The 22,144-nt window shown below is 39.7% G+C and overlaps 2 protein-coding genes across 4 annotated transcripts in view; one reads left to right on the top strand and one right to left on the bottom strand.

Moving 5' to 3' along the window:
* Positions 1-3,394, top strand: part of LOC118114259 (transmembrane protein 65) — a 37,889-nt gene extending 34,495 nt beyond the window's left edge. The window contains exons 8-9 of one of the 2 annotated variants that reach the window (XR_004697436.2): positions 766-1,359; positions 1,396-3,394. Coding sequence is in view for 1 of the 2 variants with exons in the window: in XM_035164604.2 (XP_035020495.1) it covers positions 766-915 (150 nt within the window). In the remaining variant the exon portion in view is untranslated. Of the gene's footprint in view, positions 1-765 lie in introns of both variants that reach the window. The other variant, XM_035164604.2, reaches the window with a different exon arrangement.
* Positions 3,395-5,916: 2,522 nt separating this feature from the next.
* mboat1 (membrane bound O-acyltransferase domain containing 1) lies at positions 5,917-20,347 on the bottom strand. 2 transcript variants are annotated; one of them, XM_035164799.2, is made up of 14 exons: positions 20,215-20,334; positions 20,041-20,142; positions 19,070-19,215; positions 18,554-18,631; positions 17,103-17,198; positions 14,436-14,491; positions 13,615-13,669; positions 12,424-12,616; positions 11,277-11,469; positions 11,083-11,186; positions 10,929-10,993; positions 10,696-10,828; positions 10,026-10,177; positions 5,917-9,017 (listed from the first exon to the last, which is right to left on the bottom strand). In XM_035164799.2, exons 2-14 carry the CDS (start codon positions 20,134-20,136, stop codon positions 8,867-8,869), a joined length of 1,518 nt encoding a protein of 505 aa, XP_035020690.2. In that variant the 5' UTR covers positions 20,137-20,142; positions 20,215-20,334; the 3' UTR covers positions 5,917-8,866. The 2 variants fall into 2 exon arrangements, with proteins under 2 accessions (XP_035020690.2, XP_035020691.2); XM_035164800.2 differs by having other exon boundaries at positions 20,041-20,347.
* Between the last annotated feature and the right edge of the window lie 1,797 nt (positions 20,348-22,144).

The following is a 22,144-nucleotide window of genomic DNA, read 5'->3' as shown; positions in this document are numbered from 1 at the left end:
TCTATAACTGTCTGCCTATAACTGTGTAATCTGCATCAGCTCTCTGAGTGCGTCCGTCAGTCTTCTATAGAACAGGACCTAAATGCATGTCTCCTGTTTTGTTTTTTTTACGTGTATGAAGGACTGAGACTAAACACTCTGTCTGAGTTGATATTAATTAAGCAGGGAGAATTCAATTGGTTGTATTGATTGTGTAACGTATCGTAATCCACCCAGATCAGGTTTCCGTACAGTGACAAACGGAGCAGAGGAAATTAGACCTGAATGATTTTTTAATATGCTGTGACTGCTGAAGTGTGTAATGTATTTAGCTTTAATAAGCTTGAGTGATTTGTGCTACGCTAAAAGGCTCCTGGCTGGTTGTGAAAGGCCCCGTCAATTGTTCAGACCTGTTTTATTTTTTTTGCAAGCGTATAAAAAAAAAACACGTTGAAGTGTAAAAGGAAATCAATGTGTCAAACAGTTTGTACATTTAGAGCAGTTCAGGCTTGGTCTTCAGCCTTTCAGTCTTAAAGTCTTAAGCAGAACACAAGCGGCATGAAAAGGTTTAGTACAAAACAACGATGATGAAGTTCATGTGCTTTGGTGAATTTAGACCAAACTAATTAAAATTCTCAGGCAAAACAAAGCAAAGTAAAAACACCACGGTTACTTTATTATTCATGGCTGAAATTTGTTTTTTTTTGTGTTTATGATTTCAAGCATGCTGTTCACATGTGTTTTGCCAGAATAAACTTCTCCTTGCTCCCACTCTCTCATCTTTAGGGTAAAGCCATTGGCGTTGGCATCGGCTGCATCCTGGGCATGTTCCCTCTTCTGTTCCTAAAGGACGACGACAAGAAAAAAGAGGGCCAGACGGAGGGGAAGGAGAAATCGGAGTCGCCACCTGCTCCGACTGAGAGCGACGAAAACTGAAACTGTCAACTTGCTGAGGACAAATATTATTTGGAATCCGTTCGAATACTTAAACCTGGGACTGTTGGCCTCGCCTGGTGGACCGGAGTGTGTGAACACCTCACACAGTCTGATGATGTTTGTCACTTTGCGAGGCTGATTCTAACAATGGAAGGTATTCTGAAAAGGGTTTTAGATATTATTTGATTGTACATTTTTAACTTAAGCACAGAGACCTGACCGTCTCTTGAAGAGACATGAGACTGTTTATTCATTGGACTGCTGCTACGTCAACTATTGCACCATAACCTCACCTCGTTTTTGACTGACCGACACAGGCTGAAACTGATTTATCTGACACACACACTCTGCAGTGGCCTCTTTCTCTACCCTGTTAAATGGAGGAAGTATAAAACGAGAGGGTGAGATGGCAAGCAGGTTAAATGAAAGTTAGGGCCCCTCGAAGTATCACAGTAAAGTTTGGAATCTACGCTATCGGAGATAATTCCGAAAAAAACATGCATTTAGTAGAGCACTTACCTCGCCAAGGCCCCACAGTCCCCTCATGAAACAACATTTAAATTCACTGGATCCACATATTTATTTGGATCTGCACCAAATTATGCACACTCATAAATATCATAAATAAAAATCCATGAATTATTCTGTGTCAACATAACTCTTGGAAGAAAAAAAAACTATCACAAAATGCCGAAGAAAGGAAAGTGACAAAATAATCCTGGATCCTCTCCCTTGATTTGGATCTGCACCAAAATTAAATGGGTTCCTCCCTTGGTCATGACCCATCTCTCAACACAATTTCATAGAAATCAGTTTCGTGGTTTTTGTGTAATCCTACTACCAAACAAACATTAGAAACATAACCTCCTTGGCAAAGATGATTAGTTGGTCACATGGCTTTTTGACGTCGAAGGTTTTGTGTATATCGTCAGTCACTAATAACCGAAGACTGAAAAGATTCACACCATCACACGGTGCATTTCAGCTTGATTCAGAAGCATTAAGGACATTTAAAGACCTCTCCTGTGTTTCCTAATCAGTCTTTGAAGGTGTTGAGTCATACAAAGAGAGAAATCTAATTTGCATACTATATATATATATATATATATATGTTATATATATAAACACTGTATACAGTATCGAGTAGAGTACAAGTACTGTAACTTTTCAGTTTTACAAATATATCTCAGTCTTAAAAAGTCTTGCCAGTCTGCCTCATCCACGCTCCAGATAGTTTTTTTGTTACTTGTCGGTGATTCATTTTATATTAAATACTTATGATTTCGCCCCTCAACATTCTAATATTTACTGTGTGCAACCAGATGGACGCAGTGCTGCTAAAGAGCAGTCTGTTACTTTCTCCAGAAGAGTGGAGCTGGATGAGGAGAGAGAGGGAGAGCGGAAGAGCAGCAGCGACAGAAAGATAATAAATCCCATCACTGAACCACCTGAGACCTCTGTCCCATTTGGCTCTGACCCTCTGGCCCCAACATCATGAGATTGATCTCGTCCTGCTCTGCACCAGTCGACATTTAACCGAGCTACAGCGAAACCTCTGCCAGGGTGAGACAGCAGCAAGCCTCTGCTCCAGCTCGTGTTACACTATGATTATTGCCCCGTTTGATTCTGTTAGAAATCTGCTGCTGCTGCTTTCAACACTAACGCACAACTACACATTCTCCCTCTGCACCTTGATGAGCAGTGTCTCTGCTCTACTGCCCTCCACTGGCTGAGATTTGAAAGAGGTTTGTGTTGTATTTCAAACACATACAGGTGTCATTCATCACCTGTGTATCTCCCCTGCTTAGTATTCAAACCACCTCAAAGTCGAGCTTGAAGTTATCACTTCATAACTCTATAATTAATGTTGTTAATCGTTTATTTTGATCTGCAAACTGTAATCTGCAGCATCTGCTCGCCTAGAAACACTGCAGCAGAAGGGGCGTATTTAAGATGATGAAATACTTCCATCAATCCAGGTCTTGATTCAGCTCTTTACTGATTATCTAATTTATCTTATCACTTTTTTGGAACTGAAAACTGTTGTGTACACCTTTTAGACTGTTTAGAAGTTGAAATGAAGCAGCCACGTGTCCCAAAAAACGTATTTATTTTTCTTCTAATATTCATATATGTTGCCACTGTATATTCTCTTTATTTATCTCCGGGGACAATGCTAAGAAAAGAATATATTTGTCAACACAAAAACACATTTGTCACTATATTTCCAGCAGCAACAAGAAGGACTCACCATCTGATTGCTGTGTGTGACAGTGCATTACTAAACCTGCTCTGAAAACACTAACACCCCCACAGAGGAGACTTTGCCCTGTATGAGATTGTTTTAGTTATTTATATTGTGCAGAACAGTGATAAAAATGAAACAAAGAATTGAAGATTTATGTAGTTAGGATTTTCTTTGATCTCATTGCTTGATTTCCTTGCATGCACTGCTAATAAAAAAAAACTATTGTACATGTTTACTTTGTAATAATTGAAAAAGACTAGAGTGTGCTCTGGAATAACTTGCTGCAGCAGGATATGAGGTGGTGGAGGGGATGGAATATGACTGGCTGGATTAACAGGCACATTTTGGATTCATATTTCTTGAATCTCATGATAAACACACATAGTTTAAAAAATAGGATTTTATCTTTTATCTATTTCCCTGCACAGATCTGCTGGGATGTCCAAAATGCAGAGATGGACGGTGTTTGGGTCGGATCAACAGAAAGTAATGGATAGATGACTGTTTGATAGCAGCAGAAGAATATCAGCAATTTACCTCCTTACGATGCATCATTCACGTAAATTGCCCGTCTCTGTGCTTTAGAACCGTCTTCATAGTCAATCATGGTAAAAAAATATATATAAATTTGGAGCTGTTACCTTTTTCCTAGATTCCCTGTGCATCATCTAACTTATTAGTATTAGTGGGAGAAAAGCAAAGAGGATCTTTAGTTGACAGAAGCTCCGAGTTGATAAATTATCACGAGTTAATGTGGTTTTATCTGTTATAAAACCTGGTGAAGTGTTAAATCAAGAAGTCTCGCCTCATTAGTGCAGGGGCATTAATGCATATTTTGGAACCTTAATTTATTTCATATCTGTTGTTATTTCTGTATTAGTAAGCTGGCTGCTTGGTTCATAAAAATGCAGGAGAAATTTCAAGTTATTTTTCAGGTCTTATTGTTTTCAGTGTTTAAAGACCTTGTCTCGTATTAAAATACTTCTTCATTCTATGGTCACCACTTAAAATCTATTGGGTCTTGTGCAATGAAAATGAGACTGGTTTTCATTTTTAGCTTTTATATCCTGTTGCATCAAAACCTCTGAAGCTTCATCTTCTCTAGAACTAGAAATACATCTTTGGATTTAACTCTTGGGTTTTACCCACATCACTGAGGTTTGAACTGATGTCTACACCAATGGGAATTTCTCTTTTCTCTAGTGCTCCAACATAAATTCTGAACTTAAAAGTACATTTTCATACAGATAAAACACATTGTCTTCTTGGTTGCATCACTTCCTGATTTCTGTCTGATATACGGCATTTTTTTCGTTGATGCATTAAATATAAGTAGCTCTTTACATGAGTAAAAAGATGAGAGAACAGAGATTGTTTCTATGAATTAGTACATGGCTGCAAACATGAGGTCCGGTGTGAACATTACACTCTGCATGGAAACATTACACGTTCCTTTTCTTAATGGCTAATGACACTTGTCTCTTTCTATTTTTAGCATGTTTAAATGTAAGTTTAAATCAAAGAAATTGAGGCATGTTTTATTACAAACTGAGGCTGGTGAGATTTTTGAAGTTAACAAATGAGATATCTGCTCATTATAATTTTCAGTATCCTCTTAGCTCACAGGAATACGTAGGAGATTTTGGTTGGTGAAATTACTTTTCCTGCTTGAGTCGACCTCTGTTCAGGTGGAGTTGACCTGATGCTGCTGTGAATTAAATGAGTTCAGCAAACTCCACGAACCAATTAGATCAGGGGTCTTCAACGTTTTTCAGGCCAAGGACCCCCAAACTGATGGAGAGATGGAGCAGGGACCCCCTACTATATACAGTATATGTGTGCATTGCTGACTGAAAGATAACGTCTTCTGCCTCCATTTATCCGTTCGGTACAATATGTTGGATTCATGTCAATGTGTATTTAAAGACATTTAAATTTGTGGAAATTTTTTTTTAAAAAAAAAATAAAATTGTCTAATCAACCAAAAATTTCACGGACCCCCTGTTGAAGACCTCTGACTTAGACTCAAGGATGACCTGAATTGAATTTGATTGAATTTGGTGTTCAAAGGTCAAAGGTCAAGGTCACTGTGACCTCACAAAGCACATTTTTTGACTTATGAATGCAATATCTCCAAAACTACTTTAGGGAATTTTTTCACATTTGGCACAAACATTAACTTGGACTCAAGGATTCATTCACTTTTATAGCAAAAGGTCAAAGGTCAAGGTCACGGTGGCCTCACAAAGTGCGATTATGTTTTTCTTGAACATGATATCTTAAGATCAGCTTGAGGGAATGTCTTCAAATTTTCTGCCTCGAACCGGCTTCAGCTCAATCCGTATATATTTCACTGTTGCGTGTTGTCATCTTCGTCCCATTTTCTTTCCCTCCGGTTGTCATTAGCTTTCCTCGAACACACACTGGATGAAAACATGCACATACACACACACACTAACAGGTATATTTGAGTCAGACGGGAACAGCCAGGGGACACGAGGGACAGAGAGGAAGCGACTCTGAGAAGATCATCAGAGATTAAACAGCTTGGGACCAGTGTCACGTAGAGGAGGTTTGACTTGAGTCCTGTGTTAACAGGTTAAAAACAACAAATACATTTCAATGGCACTTTGTATTATTGCACAGAGGTTTTACTGGTTTCTAAAAGACACTATTTTTGATTACATGGTTTCAAATCATACATGTTCGCCTTAAATTTTTAAATAAGACAATTCAAACTCATGAATAAAAACTCTGATTCATTTCAGCTTTATTTGTTACTCATCGTTTTTCTATACTACTCACTCTTTCCTCCATAGGAACAATACTAAAATGGAACAGTGGGGTAATAAGAAAAAAATCACACACACAGTGCCGACTCTCACATTCAGTACAATTCATCACACGTATGTAAAATACATACAAATATCTTCATAATCAGTATTAAGTCATTGAAATAGCTGCTCATTCTGATAACACATTCATAAATTATATTTCTATACTAATGTCCCTGCACTAAAACACATGCAGACACATGAACATGTTATCTAGAACAAAAACAATAAAGGTTGCAGCTGTAGCAGTTAGGCAAAGGCATACTTGGGAACACAAACACACACACACAAACACACACACCTCTTGAGGAGTTTAGGTGCAGCCAGTGTTCGATCCATCTGGGTGTTAATAATTTCAGGCGTTGAAATGACTACAGATCCCTGTTCACTACTGACACTTCATTAACTTCGATTGAGAGGGACCAATGTGCAGTTAAATATTAAAATAATTAACAAAAAAGAAGAAAGTGATTTGGTCTAATTGGCTGAGGGAGACTGACATGAGGTTAAATTGCACATAGCTACCAAAACTGGTTTTCCCCCTAAAATCTGGAATATTTCCCCTGTGGTATATATTTAATAATAATTGTTAACTCTATAGATAATTCTATATGCATTGTAACTAACCTACATGCTAGCCTGCAGCAGATAGCACCATCAATAACCAGGCCACTGTGCAGTCGCTTGTGAAAACTCCCAGTGCACCCGAACCTCTCGTGAATGGAGACTCAATAACGAAAAAAAACCAGACTCATAATTAATGATACAACAAACGTGAAGGCGTCGTTTTTGCGAATCACAAAAATCAACGTCCGGTTCACCGTCTTGTGATTGTGCAAAACTCAAACCCAGGTGAAGTGACAGGATTTTGAATTTAGTTGAGAAACTGTACTATTAGTGTTGAGCTCATGGTCGGTGTGAGTCTGCACTGGGAGACGCTGCAGTGTGGCCGTTTCAGTCAGTCCCACATGGTTCACCTTCATTACCTTCATTCAGCAGAGTTCACACAGTTCACACAGGCAGCAGGCGTCTCAACCTGCGGCTGCGGCCCAGCTCCGGGTAATCGACAGTTTTCTTAATGTGTTCTTTCTCAGTAACAGACCAGAGAATGAACACAGCACCAAGCTGCCACTGACAAGAAACACATCTGAGTTCGAAGTTTCTACTTTTTGGTCATATTTTTCACTTTATGTGGACAACTTCACAAAAAAAAAAAGAGAAACTTCTAATGTATTTCCTCTCAGTTCGGCCGCAGCTTTCTGTTCAATTACTCTGCATCACTATCACAGGCTTCAGGCACCGTTTAAATAATAAGTACGAACACATTATGAACTGTGTCACTATTACATTCCCCACTGATTCAGCACAGAGGGACACCACTTAGAGTAAAGTAGAATGATTACATTATTGGAAAAGCCTTTTGTTTTCTATTCTCTATGCTCATATTACAATGTGTCTGTGACTACTATTGACTACTAGTTCCAACTATTGACCTTATTCTGAATAAGACATTATTGCAATTATTATTTTCCATTCCTATTCCTACATGATACAGAGCACAGTCTGATTAGGGCTCAATATGTCATCCTACTACTTGTTTACACTCAAAATCGGTTGTCGTTGTCAGGCAGTTGTTAACGGTCATGTCGATGTGGCAAAGGGCTGTAAAAACTCCAATAGGACGTTTATAGGCAATTAAAACATATACATGTCTACAAAATGTGACAAAGGTCAGAATACTCCAGGTCTTAACTTGATCATTGTTTATTCTGAGTATGATCTTACTCAGTTTAAGCTCATCAATGCTATTTACATGGCAGTGTCTTATTCAGACCATTTTCCTAATCGTATAAATATCAGAATATTGGCGTGAGATGCAAACTGACATGAGCTAAAGCTTGTCGCTTAACTTATTTGATGTTTTACATATTTTTAACCTTTCCTTTGCCTTTTCACGGCTGTAGCATGATCCATTGAAACTAAAACAAAGTGTTTAGAGAAAGGTCGAGTCTCCTCACCAGGAGGAGCTGTCATCTCGTCTTAAAAACACTTTTATAGTAGTGGTTTCAAAGGATCGTTTGAGAGCTGCATGGGCTAATATGTATTTCAAGTGACTCTCTACCCAGTGGGAGGAATAACGACACAGTCCACACTTTTATATGGCAAGGCCAACACACACATACACACACACACACAGACACAGAGACACACACAGACACACACTCTGGGCATAGTGGGTGCAACGGGTACACAGGCTCTCTCTCTCCCCCTATGGCATGCTTCTTTGTTGCAGCCTCACAAGGGCGGCCTTTGTGCTCCAGCAGAGTGTGACCGAGTGCAAGCGTGTCTAAGAGAAAATATGTGCAAATTTGTTTCCTAGTGCCTGTCTATGCATGAGTTAGTGTTTTTGTGTGTGCGTCGTGATATTCGTGCCCTCTTCATGAGCTGCTCTCCCACTGCGCTGGCTGACGTCCCACCAGTGGGCAGGACGGTGGTGATAGAGGACAGGGGAGGAGAGCGAGTCTCCTCTCTCTCTTCACACTGTGACATTGTTGTCGGAGCGGGCGGCCCGGTGTCGAGATGGGCATGGAGGGGACAGAGGGTGGGGGAGTTGAGGGAGGTCAGTTCTTTTCCTGGTGGTAGCACCAGAGATATTCCTTCAGCAAGTTTTCTTTCCAGTCTTTCCACTGAGCTTGTCTCATGTATTGTCTTCATCTTATAATATGGCAGAAAAGCTCCTCCCGTGTTCATCCAGTGCCAAAGGTTCAAATCCTGTATGGTGTCTCAGAAATGGTTTCCCTTGGAGGATATTCACACCGTGCACTGAGCGCCTGTTGAAACAACGTGACTGGGGGGGGGGCGGGGGGTTTCAGTCTACTTTGTCGTTGTTGTTGGAGTGAACAGGCTGGCACTGGGCTGAGTGTGTTTTAGTGGTGGCAGAGGGGTCCCTGGCTTTGTGTTTCTGATGCAGGCCGATCGCAGCCAGAATGCTAATGATGTGCACGTGGAAGTACATAGACCTAAGAAAGAGAGGAGGAAACAGCGAGTGTAACGTTGTCATTAATGCACTAAACTGATGTAGAACATTACAGAGTACAGCAGGAGACAAAATCTGTTAAAAACCCAAATGTGGAATATCTGTCAAAACATAAAAACATCATTGAACATAATATACGCGAGTCGCCAATAGACTGCAATTATTAGTCGATAAATCAGTTAGTAGAAGAACATAAAACAACAGCTGAAAATGTATCTGCAAATATCTTGTTAATCAATTTAGACATTTTTTATGAAAGAGCATCAAAATTCTCTGGTTCCAGCTTCTTATGTGGATATAATTTCTAATATTTTCTTCTTTACCTGAAAATCCTTGCGCTTTTGTTTTGTCTGACTAAGACGTCTGGACACTTCAGTCCAGTTCATTTCGGTCCTCGGGAATTTGACCCTAACCCCCATTGGAATTTATCAATATTTTCTGACATTTTGAAATTAATATAATAATTCATATATATATATATATATATATATATCATAATTAGTGATATGAGAGTGTTATGATTTCAGATTGTGGGACCCTCAGAAATACTTTCTTTGACTGTAAAGTGAGCACATATTAATGAATATCCCAGATACAGACAAGAGGCCAACAAACATATGGATATAATGTATAAATGTAAATCAAATCCTCTCATTTAAAGTTTTGTTCAAACTTCAGTATAGACAGGCATACAGAGACACATTCTTCACATGCTGTAGAAAATAAGATTGTGATCTCAAAACAGCAGCAAGAAGAGGAGCTCCTTTGTTTGTTGCATTTAGCTGAGCAACAAAAAAACCCCCACAGAAGTGCTGTGTGAGAAAAGCATCAACAGTCTGCAAGGTCACAACTTCTGCTTCGGTCAAAGACGTTGAACTGGAGTCCGTGGATAGATGATGGATTGTTTTTGCATCACACAAACTCATGCAGTCACACGAATGCATCAAGCGTGAACCAGGTCTGATTACATAATTAAATACGGGGGACGTACCTGTAATAAACCAAAGTGGGCTCTACTGCAAGAAGTAAGAAAGGCATGACGGTGTAGCAGATGGCGAGCTGAGTGGCCACCCAGGTTAGGATGTCGTAAAACAGCTTCAAGTCTGTGGACGACAGGAAGTTGTGACGAACCGACTTCCTTATCTGGTGGGGAGAGAAAGATGGAACCAGACGGATAAATAACTCTTTTATTTCACACTTGATGTACTTGAACTACACTATTGATGTTAAGTTAAATATGTATGTTCTTTTTATCTTCCTTTAAATGTTTTCTTTAGTTTCAATGAATTTAGACTAAAAGGTTTCTGTATGTTATATTTTGCTGTGGTGTAACATGTATTTTCTTCAACAGGTCAGTGAGATGCTGCTAAACCGTCTTTACCTCACACACTGAGAAGAGAGAAACAGCCAGACCCCAGTTTGGGAATAAAAAGTCAATTCAAGCCCTTCATACACAGGTACACGTCTTTTCTGACAAAAACACATTTCTAAAACTTCTTATATATTATCAAGAATGCCGTTACGATAACAAACTTTATATAAATATATAATTACAAGGGCTGGGAATGTAATAAAGCTATCAAAATTACATTTGGAGAAAATACTGACTGTCCTATTTATAGACTTTTCATTTTGTTTTCCAGAGGGGGTGAGGTACTCACTGCTCGTGCTGCCATGGTGATGGGGATGGCGGTGATGAATGTAAAATAATAGCCTGGATAAACGCCGTGCCACAGGGCAGACAGGATGAACGTCAACGCCAACCGGTGCTTGGGGGCTCGGTCGTAACACACACTGAGGAGAAGAGAGAAATTAAACATGTGCATGAGAGTGTATGTCAAATGGAAAGGAAAATGTTTTCTGTGTGCATGAGTTCATATTTTGCAGAACTCACGTTTTGAGCCAAATTCCTGTTTGAATATTCCAGTTGTCAATGAAAGTCTTGAAACTGGTTGCAGTCTAAAAAAAAACAGGGAACACATAACAGTGACTGGGTGCTCTTATCGTCAGTGGTGGTCTTTGACCCAAATGAATTTCCATGACGGTACCTCGATCCCCATGATGTTGAGGTTGCGGATGAGATCCCATGATGGCTTTCCATTTTCATCCATCCCCATGAAACCATAACCTGCAGCGTTGTTCACAGCATCGGCTGGAAAAGAAAAAAATCACGTCTTACATGGCAATAACAATAATAGTGTATGTCCTCTTTATATTGGCAGTGCACAGACTCTGTGCTCACCCAGTGTCCAGGCGAAGTAGAACTTGGGCCTGGCTGCTTGTATGGAGAAGAAAGCGTAGGTGAGCCTGGTGAGGAAGGGGGCGTGGCTGACAAAGTGGGGGTCCACGTTGTACGTTATGGGCAACGAGCGAGTCACAGTGAGGAAGAACAGCATGCAGCCACAGCAGACGAGCAGCTTCTGACACACAGCGTTCTGCAGGGGAACATGATGGAAACGTGCATCACGAATAGACATGATGAGAAGTGGGCGATACAGGTCACATCAAAATCAGGTCCAGCTGGCACCAGAGGAAATTAGATATATTACTTATGAAAGTAGTTATAATCAGTTATATGTACTTTGTATGTTTTGGATGCAAAAGTTTGATTATTTACACCTCTTTTAATTATGCAGATGTTTTGTGATGATTTATTTTAGCCATGGCCCATTATTATAATTCTAATAAATATTATTATCATTATATGTAAAAATACTGCTAAGTGAAGAATGCAATACTCCAGTTTGTGGCACCAGCAAAAAGCCTCTGTAGTTGTAAAACCATTTATTTCTTTTTTATTTAGGATACTGAATGTGGTAATGCTTATATTTGGTTATATTTGGTATTAAGTGTTACATAATTAATGTTCACGTGATGCATGTTATAGGGTTTTAGAGCAGTTTCTTTTCTTCAGTTTTTGTGCAAGTCTTTAGCTTCAAACATAAAAAAAAAAGCAGAACAGAGACAGAAACAAAACACTGAACCTTTCACCATATCCCTTAAGGCTCAGGTGACATGTTCTTTAAACTGGAACATATTGGACCTGTACACGACTGGATGCACAAATTCTGTTGGCCCTCGGGGACACATTGATTTCAGCAAGTCAACACAAGCCATTTCTTTTTCTGCCAATTTACGTCTACACATCTTAAGTTACAGACCAAACAACAAGGACCAGGGTTAATTACAGCTTTAGGAGGAGTTTAATTAAACAATAGGCCGGGGACACTTTCAGACAATGCAGGAGAACAATGGAGCGACAGTCTGCTGCATGTGTGACTGTAAAGTCTTAAACTTTAATTAAGAGATGACTGTTCTAGAAAAGAGGCACAGATTATATTCCCAGGATGTGCATTGACTAATATATAGATAAACTTTCATGACCTTACCAGAGGTGATGGGTTTGGCGTCTTGTCGTAGCCGTTCTGTCCGTTACACGTCCCCGAGTGCTGCCTGAGCCTCTGGCTGACGTGTCGTCCCTCGATGAAGTCTATGTAGTCCTTATAGTTACTGCACGGCCCCACCAGGACGCTCAGGAAGTTCAGATTGTAGCTCAGGTACTCGATGAGAGACGGCTTCACTCTGCACAAAGAACAACAGAAGAAATCGCTGAAAAGGGAACAAACCTGGGAACAAACCTTTTATTTTCAGTAATAAAACAGTGATCAATTCAGGTGAAATGCAACAATGGGGCTCTATGTGTTTGTTTGAGTGAGCTGGAAATGTGAGGAAAGCATGCCATGTATTTTTAAATAATATATTACAATTAAAAATGGTGTAAAACTGTATTGTTGATGACAGATGAAAGGGGTACATACATGTAAAAAAAGAAATACTTTATAAAATTTCACATAGAGACAATCTAAATGTTATAAATTAGATTTTGTTTTTCTTCCTTTGGCTCTGATTAGAACAGTTACAGCCTTTAAGGGAACCAGGGTTTGTTCTGGCAAATACTCAAATCTCAGGAAATCATAAAGAAATGTGCTTTTCAATAAGTTTATTGATTTCTGAAATCAAGTTGGTTTCCACTTGCTGAGCTTTTATCTATATTACTGGTTATTACATTAAAGCTTGTATATACAAGTGGTACAATTGAAACTGAACCCTACAGAATCTGCACAAGCATCTTAGAATAAAGTATCAAACATGAGACAATAACCAACTTTACATGTCCAGGGTTACGGGACGAGAACAGCACTAAGTGTTATAAGTGCTTACTTGTACATTTTTCATTTTCTTTCTATAGTGACATGCATGGGACACTGATGAGTGTTGATTCACATGCATAACAATTCAGTGTTTTTCATGCAAAACGATGCCTCTTTTCTGAGTTCCCAGCATGCTTTTTTTTTCACATGAATAATCTATTCACCATGATGTCCTTGTCATTGTCCCTGGTGGCTGAAGGAAAAGAAAGTTATTTATATTTATTTATTCTTTAAAATAAGGCGTTCATTCAGAGGCAACCCTCTCTGCTCACATACGCACCCTTACAGTAGGTTTGGGTTTAGAGTAAAACTAAGTCACACAGCAACATATAAAAGTCCTTTGTTTGTTTTACCATATTTAAAACTTACTTTATCGCATGAAGCTCCTGCTCCGGGGTCAGCTGTTCAGATTTCTTACACGTACCTGAAAAATAAGGGATGAATCATCAGTATTAAGCCTGTTTGAAAACTTTTAATTAATCTGACACCACCCTGTTTAATCTTTTCTTATCTATTATCCCCTATTACAGGATGATTCAATTTCACAGTAATGGGCCTTTTTCATGGGAGCCCCCTTGTCATTTCACAGTAGGAGAGGTACAGATATTGCCAGTAAAAATCCCTGAGGGCTGGATCCATTTAGCTGCTTCAGTGCCATGATTTACTGCAGAAAGATTCACTTGCTGTGTCACGAGGACAATTATAGCAGCATGGACACCCCTCCCCCTCAACGGTCGCCATCTTGGCTCCGTTGCAGAAGGTCAGAGGCCACCAATGTATTTTCAAACATGACAAAATGGCAGCTCATTTTAAGGTTGAGCGAGCAAAGTAGATATATCAGACACAAGGCAGTGAGTATACTGTGTAGTGATTGTACTACATGTGTGTGTACTGACTAAAGTACTTGTTAGAATTAAGACGCAATGACTGTCGCAATAATGCATTGGCAGGAGCATTGAAATTGTTATGAGCAACACCTGAGCTTTTCCTGTTATATTAGTTTAGAAAACCTGAAATGAAAAAAACGTATGTTTAATGTCAAGTAATTGTGGAAGTTTGTTGCCTCCACCAGTAAAGGCTGGCAACATCGGTGTGTGTGTGTGTGTGTGTGTGTGTGTGTGTGTGTGTGTGTGTGTGTGTGTGTGTGTGTGTGTGTGTGTGTGTGTGTGTGTGTGTTTCCTCTATCTTACCATCATGGAGCTGGAAAGCCAGTGTGGTGATCTTCTGAGTTACTATCATCAGAGGCCTGAGCAGAAAAAGCAGAGGAATAAACTTAGTGAATCCTGAAATGAGAATAAACATGTAATGTATGAACCTGAATATCTTTTCACATAATACCATTTTCAAATTTCTAACTTACACAAAACTGTACCATGGAATTTGACAGTGTCACTAAGAAATCTACAAAAACAGATGTTCAAGGTAAAGAAACCATGATTTAAAATGTATTAAAAGTAAAACGTAAAGACCATCACAGCTCAGCAAGCAAGTCATTTTCTATACTGACCTTAAACAAAGCACACCCAATAAAACACTGGCTAACTAGAATGGCACTCAGAAGGGCAGTCCCCTTAAACTCAATGAAGCTGCACCAAACGACACAGACTCATTGAAATCAATTCAAATACACCTCCTTGGCTGAGGTGATGAGCCACTGTAGGAAGCAGCAGAATTTATTTTACCTTGAGAATGTCCTCGTTCTTTTCCAGCAGTGCTTTGTCAGGTCAATTATTAATATCTAAATGTTCACTTAAACACTGTCTCTCTTTAAAACCAGACAACCTGATCTCCATCTTGTGAAGCTGATGTTATTGAGAATGTTGCCAGTTACATGACTTCATCCATCAGATACTGTGAGTTGTTTCCATACCATTTGATATTATTGACTTAAAGGTCCAGTGAAAAGGATCTATTGGCAGAAATTTTATAAAAAATAAATCCTGGTGAGATTTTCACTAGTTTGTTTCATCTAAATTATGCAAATTGTTGTTTTCTTTACCCTAAAATTGGCCCTTTATATATAAATACTTTATATTTACATCTGGAGTGGGTCCTCTCTACGGAGGCCGCCATGTTTTTTACAGTAGCCCAGACTGGACAAACAAAACACGTTTGGAGTTTTTCTGAAAACAGAAGGCTACCACAGGTTCTCTGTCATGTTTGGAAGGGGAGGGTGAGGTGAGGGGTGTTCAGCTGCAACATGGAACTTCACCACTAGATGTCACTAAATTCTACACACTGAACCTTTAAGAGAACATACAATTAGTGTAGAACAAGTCATGTGTGAGTTTCCTTTAAGTCGCACACTGGCAAGTGACACATTTATGGACACCACCAAGTGAGATAACTGCGGAGGACGTTCAGGTCCTGTACTCTCAACTGACAGATTCACACCCCCACTAGTTTCATTCAAAGATAGAGACCTCTCTGTCCAGAGAATGTGAGTGTGTACGTACTGTGAGCACAAGCACACATTTAACTATCTCAAACACACACACACACAGGAGCCAGTGTGAGGGGCCCGCATTGTGCGCACAGCATGGAAAACTAAGGGGGAGAGGGGCCTGGCCATGAGGCTGGCAGGGCTGGCTCAGTGAGAGCTGGCACCGGGCTTTAGAGAAACGCTTTCAGGGTGCCAGCTGGTATGTGCAGCATCGCACCACTGCAGCCACCACACTCTGTTTTTCCACGAAGACCAAAGTGTTGACCCAGTTTAGCTTCTGTTCTGCAGTGTTTGGAAGTCAAATGGGAGAGCGACACAGATTTTAGATTAAGTGCATGACACCTTCCTACAGGGAAAACAACGAAACACAATCCTGACCCTTCCCTACATTCGCTGTTTTGCCAGAAAGAAAAAGAGTAAATCTCAAACTTTGCTGTACTTGATAATCTTCATCATACGATCATACGAGCACCGTCTCTGTGACTCACAGCCATTTATCTGTCCAATCTGAAAGCTTGACGCAGCTGAATCTTTATTCAATACATGACCCCCACCAAAGGCTGAGTCAGAGGCCTGGCTGCTCGTCACTAGAGTCACGCGGAGAGCGACTGACGCTGCCAGAAAATTCATCCACAGGAGAACTGGGTAAAGACGCTGCTGAATACAGGAGCCAGAAAACTCAACTGTTAACTTTAGAAAAACTAAGACACACAGAAACGTTATTTCCAACTTTTTTTTCTCTAGTAAAACCACCAATACCACCTCAGGCATTATTCTGCAGAAGCACACGTAGGTGTTGGCAGCTCCGTGTTTAATTTGTGAATCATGGGAGGACTTTCAATGAGAGGTGTTCCACAATGAGATAAGCGGCGTGCTAACAGAATTAATCTTTATCACAGCAATAGCATCCTAGCAATGTGGAAGCAGCTGTGGCGGAACAGCTAACAATACATTTTCAATATGTAATCTTTCACTTAACCAATAACGAGCAATGACGGACGATTCACTGTGTGTCTTCTGTTAGAGGAAATCCCCTCCCACTGTGCTAACTTCTTCTTTCTGATCCTTGGAGGAAATGTGGTATTTAAATGAGGAAAAACTCAGAATAAAGAGACGCATATTTAAAAGCAAACTGTTGTCTCCTAGTTTCTAACACAGTAAAGTTACAGAGCAGGAGGCAGCGAGCACCTTAACTCTCTACCCGGCTGGAAAATGTCAACTGTGAACAATTCCCACTGCTGCTTTTTAATCAGCGTGTTGTATTGACACAAGGCCGGGGAGCAGTTCAACTGATAAAGTAAGAACTGTTCGAAAACTGAGGTGATGAATACGCTCACATCAGTGAAGGTGCGGCACAAATTAAGACCGAGAGGAAAAGAGATGGTGAGGGGACAGATTTTTTTTCTTTTCTTACCCAGAGAAGTCAGTGGACAGTATCCCATAGTTAAATATGACGACGCGGCTCACTTGGCACACTGTCAGGAAGCCCATAGCCGTCACCATGGAGTACCTGCATGTGGAGGGATGAAAAACCAAACAAGATGAGCCACAGAGTGCAGCTTTGTGTCTTTGCCAAAGTAATACTTGTTACTTTAATTTTGAATTCCTTTGGAAATGTAATTAATTCATCACAACATCATTTAACTTTAATCATTTTATTTTATTACTTTTTTGTGGCACCAAACTTTATTGGTGCACTTGTACATTAGAAACGAGTCTCGCTGGTAGCTCCTACTACAGTCTCATACAATACTATCCATCCATCCATCCATCCTTTATCTGTACCGCTTATCCTTTGGGGGTCGCCGGGGGGGGGGGACCCAATCCCAGCAGAGATAACATTAACACTCACATTCACACCTATGGTTAATTTAGAGTTTCCAACCTAACCCCATTTTGCATGTCATAGGACTTTGGAAGTACCCAGAGAAAACTCCTTCAAACAGGGGGAGAACATGCCAAGTCCACACAGAAAGACCCCGGAGGGATTTCAACCTGGAACCTTTTTGCTGTGAGGCAGCACAGCATTGTTTAGATATAATTTCTTAGATGTCAGAACTACTAACAGCAGAATGATTACAAAGTTGACACTGTGTTTTTCTTGCAGGTGTTCAGAACAGGACTGTTTATATCTTCCTCTGCTGGCAGGTAATCCCTTTATACATGAATACCACAGCGACCTACAGTAACCACAACACACTTATGTTGCTCCATTCATGAAGAGAATACAACATTTCCGTAATGTGCTTGAGCCAAGTTGTTTGAATATAGGCCAACACACACACACAAACAAATGTACGTTAAACCTCAGACAGGAGGGAGGACACAAAAAGACTTGTGCACACACCGTCCATCTGTGTTGATGTACCAGACTGGTCTGGCTGGCACGTCAGGCTGATCCTTACAGGACGAGTTTTACATTAAGTTCATCCCTTCAACAGCAGTATTTGAGTTCAGGTCACATTTTAACAGGAGGATAACTAGCACCGTGCATTACATTGCTGTGCTGGAATGTGTGGGAGGGAGTGAATGAATGGGAAGGTCCAAGGGGATGAGCAATGAATAAAGACTTTTTTTAAGATTAAAATGAAAAACGTAGTACCACAACAAATACTTCATCAATATTAATGTCATTAACTGGACTCAACCATCTGCCCGACCCACCACACACACCTATGACTTAAATAGTTTCTGGGCTGATCTTGTCCGACAAGTTTTGCCTCAAGTCAACAGTAACTATCTTTTCACCACTGTCACTGAAATGAGACGGTGCTTAAACATTTCAGTGCTGCAACATTTTGTGTCCATAACATAGCCATATCCCAGACTTTTATGCCGGTCTTCCATTGAAAGGCAAAGACTCACCTGTGCACACTGTCGATATCGGCTTTAACAATAATCACATAGCTTGTAACCACCACTGTCAGGATGTGAGTTGAGTACCTGTAGAAAAGAACAAACACTGTAAGAGAATGTATATCACCAGTATTATTTATTTCAGATGATGGGACTTTGTTCTGTATGCTGATGTTACGATGGTGTGTGTGCCAATAGACCCTTAACACATTTCCCCTTGGGGTCTGTTACTCAAGCCACCACATGTGCATCTGCCTTCTCTGCACTTCTTCTGTCTGCAGCCTCAATGTCCTCCTATGATTACAACCCTGTGGTGCTGGACCCTGCTCACTGGACGTCTGTGTATTCGCCAGGAAGGTAGACCATTGATAACTGAGATGTGCTCAGTGGTAAACTACAGTCACATATTTCCCCCCAGCACACGCTGCTCATCAAGTCACAGCATCGGCTCAGAGTAGAAAATATGAATGTGGTGCAGTGTCATATGAGAGGGGTGCACTTTGTGGGGACTGGATGATGCCGTACCATCCGAAGCAGAAGATGAGGAAGGCGACGCCGAGGAGCGTGGCCACAGCGTGTCTGACCAGGGGGTTGGCATGGCGAGGGCTGAGGTAGAGACGGAACCAGAAGGCGGCTGCCAGGGCGAACAGCTGACATGCCAAAAAGTTCACCTGTGTGGGCGAGACAGAGACGAGGATGGGAGTCCACAGCTGCTAAATATAGTCGACAAGCCACGTGCTTTGAGTAAAAAGACTAAGACAACTCATAGAACTCACATAGGCTGTAACTGTGACAGGTTCTAATAACTTGTCCCACTTGTTTAATCACCATCAATAATAGCATCCCAATACTATAAGGATGTACAGCTCTACAGGTAGAGTATCAAACAGCTCACTGTAAACTTTAAGTAGACCAATTTTAAAATGTTGTCATATAAGCTTTTCTTTATCTATACAGAATTTGTATAACATAAGCTCAACATGTCAATAGTTACAAAAACCTACAGATCCAATATATAATGTGAAATACAATATTGCAGCATGTCTTGTGGATTAAAGAGTGAGTAAAATATACAACAAGACATTTTATCAACCTTAATATAGCATCTGTCCAAATGTGTAATGCACTTGCAGTTTTTGTGTTGGAAAACTAAAAATAGACACACACAGACAAATATCCATAAATCAAAACTTTGTCACAGCATCTTTGATGAACTGGCATCGGGAGAATTTAAAACCCACAGCCAACAAAATAAAAAGTTATTTTCAGGCACAAACATCATGAATTTTCAGGAATACACAACAAAAAGTCCGTTTTAATCATCCAGCTTCTCAAATGAACAGCACTGTGTGTGTTTGCTGAGGGTTCACTGCAGGTCTCAGTGAGAAGAAGTGACACAACACTAGATAACAGGCGTCTCATTCATTACTCTGCGAGCTGTACATCATGTGTGTAATACCCAACGTTGTGACTCAGCTGCAGACAGAGAATCGTACCTGATCCAGGGGGAAGCCCAGCTGGTCACTGACGGGCTGCAGCCACTTGGATCCGGTCGTTTCAAACGCAGCGTCCGTTTGACGCTCTGCCATCATCCTGCGCTGTTGTTCAGAACCTCAGTCTTCTTTTCTTATTTTATTTACTTTATTTAAAAAATAATAATAACCACCTACTGTTCACTCATTGTTTTCCCGAAAGCCTCCGTGACAAGTCAAACCAGTCCACAGTGTGATAGTCCGGGCATGGCACTCCCAGCTCTGCCTCTCCTCCTCCTCCTCCTCTTCTTCCTCCTCCTCCTCCTCTGCTCCCATCCTACTGAAACGCTAAGAAAATTAATACAGTTTCCGGTAATTGCTACAAAAATAAAAGCAGGGGTTGACAAACGTTCACGGTTAGGTTTTATATCGAAGGCTTTAGAACAAACAGAGAGGATTTTTTTTAAAACTTTTAAAGTTTGTTTTATTGCTTAATTTGATCCATTGTCTTGTAATAACTTGTTTAAATCTTTACTTGCATAAACTTGTTTTTGGAAAAGTGCTATATTATTATTATTGTTATTATTATTATATCAGGAGGAAGTTATACTAAAGTTTTTTAACCCCTCACAGATCTGCTTCCATACAAGGACATGTTTAGGGTGTTTCAGTAAAATGGGTGAAAATTATATTTATATATTTAAAGAGACATTGGATTAATCGTAATATTTTCACATATAAAGTTACTCTGCTGTACTTCCGGTGATGATCATGCTGTCTGTGCAGCTGGATGCAACATAAACTGACAAGTTGGTTGTTACTGGACATTTAGAAATGAGGGGTTGTGTTAATGGTGAAAAGTTAGTCTATAAACAGATTAAGAAAACATAACATCCTCTGTGTTAAACCTTACTTAAGTAAAAGTCCATAAATGTTATCATCGAAAGGAAATGAAAGTATGAAAGGCAAAAGTTGAATCATTAATCAATAGCACTATTGCACATGTTGTGTTGTTGATGTGGTTTGAAAAGATGCAGTAATGTGTAAGTGATTACACATTACTGTGGAGATTATTTTAACTACTTCATATAATGTTGTGCGGTTACTCTAGAAAATACATAAAATTTTTAAGATGTGTTCATCAAGCGTGTTACATTTGTGTGTAAAAAATCTAACAAGTACTGCTGTCAAATAAATATAATGGAGTTAAAAGTAAAACATTTCCCTTTGCAACGCAGTGGAATAATTGTATTATGAAAATGGATGTACACAATAACATCAGAATTGCACTTTAATATAGTACTCACATTTCATTTGTTTATTCTTTTGATGAGGGACAGTGCTCAACAGACAAAATAGTGTAAATGAGCCAAGGTTAGCTATAAAAGCTAATTAATCTGTTGTATTTCAAGGTAACCTGAAATAAATTAAAATGACCTATTTTATATAACCTTTAAAAATCTAATGTGCATTATACATCACATCCACACTACCTTATAGTTAAACTTATAAACACCATTTGCCACAGATGGGTTTCTACAGAATTGGACACCAGTTTGCAAACTGAGAACAGTTTCAAAATATGAGGAGATATGAAAAGATGATGACATATATAGCAACAATAGGATTTTTGACAGATGTTCAGCTTTTAGTCAGTGACCTTTTTTTTATGAAATTCTGTGACTTTGCTCTATAGTTTAACAAAGTCCCTGCAGGCCTGTACCCCTGCTATGCAAAATTTAATTGGGTATGCTGTCCTTCTGGATAAGTTTATTATTGTCAACCTCCTGCTCAGGGTGGACATATAAGTTTTGCTTTGAGTCCAACAATATGAACATTTGTATTAAGTATCATGCGCACTTTTTACTCCAGTAGTGTGGCCAACTCATTAAAACTTACCACAGCAATATGAGGAGATGTGTGATTTTGTTATAGAAATGCTGATGCTTCTGTGTTGCGTGACCTTCTGTGACTTTGCTTTGCAGTTTGACAAAGTTACTTTGGGCCTAATCCTGCTATATATAAAATATGTGTAATATTTCTACTTGTTGTCAGCTTCATCCTAAATTTTGCTTTGAGTCCAACATTGTAAAAAAGTATAATGCATATGAAATAATAAAGGGATTAT

Source organism: Hippoglossus stenolepis, chromosome 8 (assembly GCF_022539355.2).
Source record: "Hippoglossus stenolepis isolate QCI-W04-F060 chromosome 8, HSTE1.2, whole genome shotgun sequence".
Taxonomy (NCBI): domain Eukaryota; kingdom Metazoa; phylum Chordata; class Actinopteri; order Pleuronectiformes; family Pleuronectidae; genus Hippoglossus; species Hippoglossus stenolepis.
The sequence above is the reverse complement of the archived record's forward strand: the minus strand, read 5'-3'. Positions and strand labels throughout refer to the sequence as shown.

What these genes read in the sequence shown, in the direction of transcription:
- mboat1 (XM_035164800.2), bottom strand. Translation starts at nt 20,136, where the DNA reads ATGATGGCAGAGCGTCAAACGGACGCTGCGTTTGAAACGACCGGATCC. An exon ending in CTGTCCACTGACTTCTCTGG is followed by an intron (nt 14,492 to 17,102) that starts GTAAGAAAAGAA and finishes TTTTCTGCTCAG; the next exon opens with GCCTCTGATGATAGTAACTC. An exon ending in GGCTTTCCAGCTCCATGATG is followed by an intron (nt 13,670 to 14,435) that starts GTAAGATAGAGG and finishes CTTATTTTTCAG; the next exon opens with GTACGTGTAAGAAATCTGAA.